The sequence below is a fragment of the Gastrolobium bilobum genome, unplaced genomic scaffold (genome assembly GCF_033153095.1).
Source record: "Gastrolobium bilobum isolate Gb01-03AN ecotype WA unplaced genomic scaffold, APGP_CSIRO_Gbil_v1 utg57853, whole genome shotgun sequence".
Classification (NCBI taxonomy): domain Eukaryota; kingdom Viridiplantae; phylum Streptophyta; class Magnoliopsida; order Fabales; family Fabaceae; genus Gastrolobium; species Gastrolobium bilobum.
Window position 1 is genome coordinate 171784 of NW_026897351.1, and position 7683 is coordinate 179466.

General features: G+C 35.9%; 1 protein-coding gene across 2 annotated transcripts; it reads left to right on the forward strand.

Annotated features, from left to right (window-relative positions):
- The first annotated feature begins 211 nt into the window (after positions 1–211).
- On the forward strand, positions 212–7683 carry LOC133306160 (probable protein S-acyltransferase 19). Of its 2 annotated transcripts, XM_061506432.1 has the most exons (9): positions 212–315; positions 1529–1642; positions 1748–2155; positions 2927–2995; positions 3114–3185; positions 3286–3414; positions 3519–3599; positions 4257–4457; positions 6089–7683. In XM_061506432.1, exons 1-9 carry the CDS (start codon positions 271–273, stop codon positions 7178–7180), a joined length of 2211 nt encoding a protein of 736 aa, XP_061362416.1. In that variant the 5' UTR covers positions 212–270; the 3' UTR covers positions 7181–7683. The 2 variants fall into 2 exon arrangements, with proteins under 2 accessions (XP_061362416.1, XP_061362417.1); XM_061506433.1 differs by lacking the exon at positions 3519–3599.

A 7683-nucleotide genomic window follows, 5' to 3' on the forward strand; every position in this document is an offset into this window, starting at 1 on the left:
ACTAACGATCTAAATTTTGAACTGAAAATCAAACCAGTGAAAATTTTGAAAACATAATTGATTATCGATTTAAACTTCCGAATTCATTATTATTTTCAGAAGACTGATAAAAACAAAGAAGTGTGTGTGTAAGAAACGTTTCTATTTTGGGATTAGGTATATTTAGTGTTTATTTAATGTTACTTTACCTTGCTATTCCAAGTCTGCAACTGGAACTGGAAGTGAACAAGCTGGTGCGCGCGCTTTGAGAGAAATCTGAATTGAGTAGATATGGTGAGAAAAAATGGATGGCAATTACCTGCTCACACTTTTCAGGTAAAACTTCTCGCACTCTTCTTCTTCTAATTCTGAGCTCTTTTTTTTTTTTGTTAGGGTTTGCTGGAATCAGTAATTCATGAATTTCTCCATGTGGATTGTCATATCGTGTGTTTTTATTTCTTCATTCTTGTGATCGTGTGATTTTCATACTTCTTTGTTATGTCTACGTTCCATGATTAACGCATAACTTGGCTGCTTGCTCAGAAAGGTCTACTTTGGGGTAGTTGAATTGAATCATGATTTCAAGTTTTCAATATATCAAGTTTTAGGACCTGTTTGATTATGTCTTGCTATCAACTGAATGAAGTAGTAAAACTCATCCTCTGTACATTTCTCATGCACTGTTTCCTAATTCCAAAGTTATAAACCACCAAGTAAGTAAGCAACAGCAGGTGTATTTCGTTTTCGTGGCACGGTTGAGAATTAAAAGGAATGCTATCTATAAATCTCATTCAGGTAGATTGGGAATATAGAATTTTTATTTTTAATTTTGGGTGATTTAGACTGGAACATATGGGTGTAAGTGGGCGGTCCATGAAGAAAATGTGCTGCAAGTTTTAGGATGTCCAACGTGACATATAAATATTTTTGATATAAATATGTTTGAAGAAAATGGGCAGTTTTCTTCTGTCTTCAACTCTCAATGTCACCAGTAGCTAGTTTTGAACACTCCTACTACCGAGTGTGGAACTTTAGATGATGAAATCAAGTTTTGAGCACATTTACTATCGGCTTTGAGACTTCACTTCATTTTCTAAAGCCCAAAAGTCAATAGTAACTTAGTAAGGGGTTTGAAATTAGTTGCTGATGATGCTAGAGAGGAAAATTACCCCGAAAAAAACTCTCTCAAATTGGACTGTAAGAGTAGCACATTTTAATCTCCCAGGGGATGAGAGTGTAATATTTCAAAATAGGGGAGACTGGAGAGCACAATATAATTTGAGCATATCTCAAAGAGAGGGGTATAAATTACCCTAATATGTAATATAACTGGTTTAATATTTATAGACTACAGGACCCGTATAATACTTAAATGAGAAAAATATATTTGATCCTTACATCAGTAAAATATATCCAAATTCTTTTTTTATTTTTTTTATTTTCTTGTTTATTTATATAATGTTTAGCATTTTGATTACACTGACTTGTATTTTATCAGTTGCAGGCATGTCAACTTATGTTTCTAAAATTGTTGGTTTTACATGAATAGGTTGTTGCAATAACTGTATTCTGCTTATTGGTGATTGCTTTCTATGCTTTCCTTGCTCCCTTCATTGGAGGCCATATATTGGAATACACCTTTATTGCTGTTTACTCTCCTCTGGTATGTTAATCTCCTTTTTATTATTTCACCTCTTTTATTATATTTTATTTACTTACCTACAAGAGGAATGGCTTATAATGTTGTCTCATTCTTTTGGCATTGCAGGCGCTCATTGTCTTCATACTTTACATCAGATGTACTGCAATTAACCCTGCGGATCCAGGAATTATGTCTAAATTTGACCCTAGAGTTGGAAATAAGTTCACTTCTGCCCATGGTTTATTGGGGAAGCATCAAGCTTCTGAACATGATGACATTGCAGCAGGAGAACATTCTTCCCCTTCATCTGCTGTTTCCAAAAGCTCTATGGCAAATGTGAGCAAGAAAAGCTCTGTGGAAGATCTTGACAGAGTAGATAGTTCAAGGAAACAGAATAACCGAAACTCATGTGATGTAATTGGAGGAATTTTCTGCATATTATTTTCACATGAAGATTGTCGGAAACGGGAAGCAACAGCTGATGAGCAGGGTGGTGGTGAAGATGCTCTGTTCTGCACTTTGTGCAATGCTGAGGTATAACATTGTGATCTGTGACTCTTTGACACATTGCATAACGATATTCCAATTTCCATTCTTTCCATTCCTATTCAGTTTGGTTGTAAGTGATATATGTTACATTTTCTATTACCCAGCCCCTGCATTGCTGTTAATCGCATATACTAATGTCACAAGGACAATACATTATGAATAACTTCAACATTAGAATTTTTTTCTTTGAGAAACACCATTTTTTTTATATAAACTGAGCCTGAGAAAAACATTAAGATGATATTAAATCATTTTTCATGGAAAAATGTAATAATGGTCACAAGCTTTGAGGAGCCTTGGTTTTTGGGATTTTTTTCGCTTTTTGATGGAGATATGGTTTTGATGATTTTTTTTTTTTGTTTGTTTATCTTTCATTTTCCCCCCTTTTAAGGACATCTAGTTCTCCTGTATGTTCTTCTTTTTTCTTCAATAATATCTCTCTTTTTAAAAAAAAAAATAATTTGGCCAAAACTTTTTATCTATCTGTGGTCCTAATTTAACTTCGGACTTCCACTTTCCTGGAAACTTGTGCAACAGAGATGCTGGTGAATTATGAGCCCTTTTGCTTTCATTCCTTTTTCATATTTTTTGGAAATCTGTTCCACTAGAAATTTGGGGCACAATGTTGGTTACTCTAATATTCTAAATATCTATGGTTGCATACAGTTGCCTATGGAGGCATTTAGAGAAGTAGCTTTAATCCTTAGATCTCCACTTCTCACCCAGTTTGTATATTTCATGCCCTTTGTGTTGTAGGTGCGCAAGTTCAGTAAACATTGTAGAAGTTGTGATAAATGTGTTGATGGCTTTGATCACCATTGTCGGGTATGATTCGGTGTGTTTAGTGTCAGCATACATCTTGGAGTATTGTTCCATTTTGGTAAAACATTTTTATCTTTTCTTTTCAACTTTGAGCTTCGCTTGATATATCACCTTGCTGCAGTGGCTTAACAACTGTGTGGGTCACAAAAATTACCATTCTTTTATTGCTCTCATGGCCTTTAGTCTTACGTGGGTACGTATATTGAACCATACAAAACATTTGTTCTTTAAAAGCAATAACTTTGTTTTGGTTGCTAAGAATGCCTTTTGTACATAATTATTCTGCATTTCAGCTTGTTATTGAAGCTGGAGTTGGTGTTGCTGTTTTAGTCCGTTTCTTTGTTAAGAAGAGAGGAATGGAATCTGAAATCATTGATAGACTTGGAAATGGATTCTCTCGTCCCCCATTTGCAGCAGTTGTGGTATCTCTTTTATTTTTTGTTTTATAGTAAATCTGGCATATGGCAAATAGTCATTTTTAAGTATATTTGACAATTTGTTATGATTCTGGGATTTATATGTGTAGGTCGTATGTACTGCAGTTTCTGTCTTGGCTTGTGTGCCTTTGGGTGAACTTTTCTTTTTCCACATGATACTAATCAGGAAGGTCAGTGATTCAGTAGCTGAGAGTCTGAGGTTGTTTTTCTGTTCTTTTTTCTCCCCACCCCCAGTCTTTTGTACATGGTTCTGTACTGCTCAGCTATTTCTGGTTTAATCGAGGGAACTCTCTGCAATGGATCTTAAGGTGCACATGGTGGAGTTTTATAAAATTTATCTAGAATCAGAAGAGCATTTTTCGAATGGGTTTGTATTCATAATTTGTTTTCCCCTAATTAAAATCCAATTACTTAGAAAAGAAAATAATAGTTTCGTCTCTGCATAAAAATGCTCTGGTAAAAGTTTCAGAATAGTGATTCTGGCTGTCTTACTATTATCTGCTTTTAGGAACAGAAAACTCACTTGGTTGTTTTTTCTATTATAAAAGAAGAAAAATTATTTGATTTAGAGAAATTAGAATACAAAGACAGAGGAGGGTAAAACATCATCCTAAACAGGTGCAAAAAACGAAATAGAAGGAAGGAACATTCATACTAGAATAGAATTTATCTTTGTTAGTTTGTGAACTATGCCTTGTATGTTTTGCTTCCGCATGGAGATCTACAAATCACTACAAAAACCTGCTTTTAGTTTATGGCCGTAATTTTAGTTATTTCACACGTGGAGCAATACTCTCATATGCCCCCCTTTCTTCCTATTGCATCAGGGCATCACAACCTATGAATATGTTGTAGCAATGAGAGCCATGAGTGAAGCACCTGCAGGGGCATCTGTGGATGAGGATTTACCAAATGTACTTTACTCTCCATCAGGCTCTAACACAACTGGATTGAGTGGAGGAAGTTCTTTGGGTTTGCAGTATAAAGGGGCATGGTGTACCCCTCCTAGGGTATTCGTGGATTATCAGGTACATGGATTGAAATTTATTTTTATCTGTATAGTTATTTGATTGAACGAAAGATAAGTTTTGCTACTATATTAAGTACTGAAAGATGTTTGTTTGGCTTGTGGTTTGATATCATAGATTTGTAGTGAGGAAACTTAATGAGGACTCTTGGGCAATAATCAATGCATCAGGAGTTTTTATTCAACATCACCATCACCTTTATCCCGACCCAAACTAGTTGGGGTCGGTGACATCAGGAGTTTTTATTATTTAGTTTAATTCTATTTTACTGCAAATAGGTACAGAAGTTAAATCCTTTAAAAGGAGATGTTTAATTATGTCATTGAGCATTTCCATCATGACTTTTAATTCTGTAAGATGTTCTACATCCATTTGGTACTTCAAATGGATGATGAGTAATTCTTGCACGTTCTTTTGCCATTTAGAAATCTTAATATTAAGAAAACCCCTGCATTGGCAAAAGTTATTATAGTTATTACTCTGTTGTATAGACTACGGATGTAGAGTGGTACTGCTATAGCATGAGGAAAAAGACAAGAAATTTCAGTTTGTAGGAATATAGTGGAATAATAAATTTCAAAATCTTCACCTCATTACCATAAAATTCCAGAAGATAACAAGAGGAGAAGGTACTTTTGTCCAACCAGCATTGTAGGATTGGGAGTATCAAACTTCAGCAAAGTGGCCAGAAATGCTAACTTTGAGGCTGCATATGGCAGTGTCTAAGACTTGAATACCTAATAAAATATGATCATTTTGTCCAATTATAAATCACCTCTAGAAAAATTCTTTTCCTATCATCCAAATGCTACTTATTTTAAAATTTTGAAGAACATGCATTAACCAAAAATCAGTAGCTTTCCAATGCACAGAAAGAAGTTAAGTGGTTCGATAAACTAATATAACCCATTGAGCATTACAATCATGCCTCTATGTTTTGAATTAAAACTCACTTCAGGATTTCCTTCACTGTTTTGAGCATATTGCTTGTTAACCCTTTTGTTTGCATAATTTTCATGAGACTAAATATTTCCATGGATGGGGTATTATGAAAATTGTGTTATGTTAAAATGTTTCAGCATGGCAATCATAAGTTAAATCCTAACGGTTGCGATGTATGACTTGCTTAACTCTTTAAAAAAGGTTTTATTAATGTATTGCTGAAAGCCTCCATCATCCCAAGTTCCAAGCAATAGCCAGTATCCTTAACTGAATTGTTGTGTTAAATGTCTTAAGTAGGATAGGTATGAGAAATGGATGAAAGAATGAATAGGAAGAACAAAAAGAATGGGGGCAAAGAATGAACTGTATATTTAATGACCCATGCTGCAACCTTGACTGGATTTATATTGGGCTGTTACGTGCAATCCCTTAAGAAAACCAAAGCATGATAGGACAAGTAATCTTATAGAATTTCTAAATAAAATTCTCATTGATTTTCCTTATTAGCTATTGTTCACGCCTTCTATTTATTTATTTTATACCTTTTTTTTACTTGTGACTTAATGAACATTTTATGTGGTTTTCGATGCAAATCACATGCTATCAACAATTTGACTTTTTTCTTACAAGAAAAAAATTGTTGTTTTTAAAAAGTATATATGACTTGATTTAAGCGCCTTGGGTTTTAGGATGAAGTTGTGCCTCACTTGGAGCCTGGAATGCTACCGTCAACTGTTGATCCAGATGCAGCTGGGATTGCAGAAAGAGGACAAAAGATGCCAAAAAGGCCTGTTCGTATTAGTGCTTGGAAGCTTGCTAAGTTGGATTCACAAGAGGCAATGAAAGCAGCTGCAAAAGCCAGGGCATCTTCTTCAGTTTTGCGACCTGTAGATAATCCCCGTCTACCAGATCAAGAATTAAGCTCTAGTGGCAACATGAGCATCAGAAGTAGTTTGAGCACGGAGACTGGAACTAATAAAGAGATAAAATATGAGTTGAGATTGTCTCCAGTGAGAAATTCTATGGCTCCTAGTCAAGGAAGTCGTGATGAGTATGAAACTGGAACTCATAGTATGAGTAGTTTCAGTAGTCCAAGCCATGTTCAAGAGGCAGTGTCTCTAAGCCCTCTTCCACAGGGCCACAGTTTGGGTGGCTTTAGGGCAGGTGCCTCAATTCCTAGTCTGGTGCCTGAGCGTCCTTTACCTTCTAATGCAACTTTGTCAAACTTGAGGAACCCAATATCTAACCCTTCTCTTGGATTTGATGGAAGAATGGTGCCAAAGGGAGTCGGTAATGATCCGTTATTGCTTTCAGCTTCTAGCACTTCTATTCTAAGAGAGGTGAAACGGACATCTGTTGTTTGGGATCAAGAAGCTGGCAGATATGTGTCGGTCCCTTTATTGCCCTCGGAAGCTCGAAATAGGTCATCCATGCGAATAGAATTGCCAAATTTAAATGCTGAAACAAGCAGTATTGGGAGAAAACCAATGATTCCTCCGCAGGAGTTATCATCATCTGCACCCAAATCTCCAGGGCAGCATTCTCAGAATCTGATGTATACAGGAGATTCTATCTTTTTTGGTGGTCCATTTTTTAGTGTCCCTGTTAAGGATGGTTTAAAAAATGAAAGACATTTGGGATCAGCAGAGACCCAAGATAGCACAGCAATAAACTTACCCCAAGAGCCAAGATATAAAAGGGATTCATTATCAAACCAGCTTCCCGTATTTGTCCCCGGTGGTTTTGACAATTCTCTTCAACCTCGGTCTAGCATAAATTAGCTGAAGATGTTCCAATGAGTCGGACAAAGTTTTTGTTGGAATCATATGAACAGTGAAGGGGAAGGTTTTGAAATTAAAAGGATCTGGTAGACATGATGCTAGCCTTTCTGACCATGCAATTTCAAACTATGGCGTACAACATTTGGCTCCAATAGCTGTGTATGTTTGGGATTTATCTCAATGCCACTGGACGTCTGAGAGAATGAACATCATTGTTCCTTTTGCTTCACATGCCTTGAGAAATGTGAATCTTCCGTTTTGCGGTAGATGAAATCTCAAAGCAGGTAGCACGTCATTAAAGACGAGCCTCCTAAATGGATTTTAATTTATTACTGTACCTTTTGTTCCATTAGATACTATCATACTAAAATTGTTCTTACCATGCCAACAAAACATTGTTTTGGTTCGTAGATTGCTCTGTTCTCTCTTCTCTTCTAGTGTTTTAGATCCTTTGCTAGATTTTCTGCCACATGCCACTTGCTTTAGGGTATACAAGGCTCTTA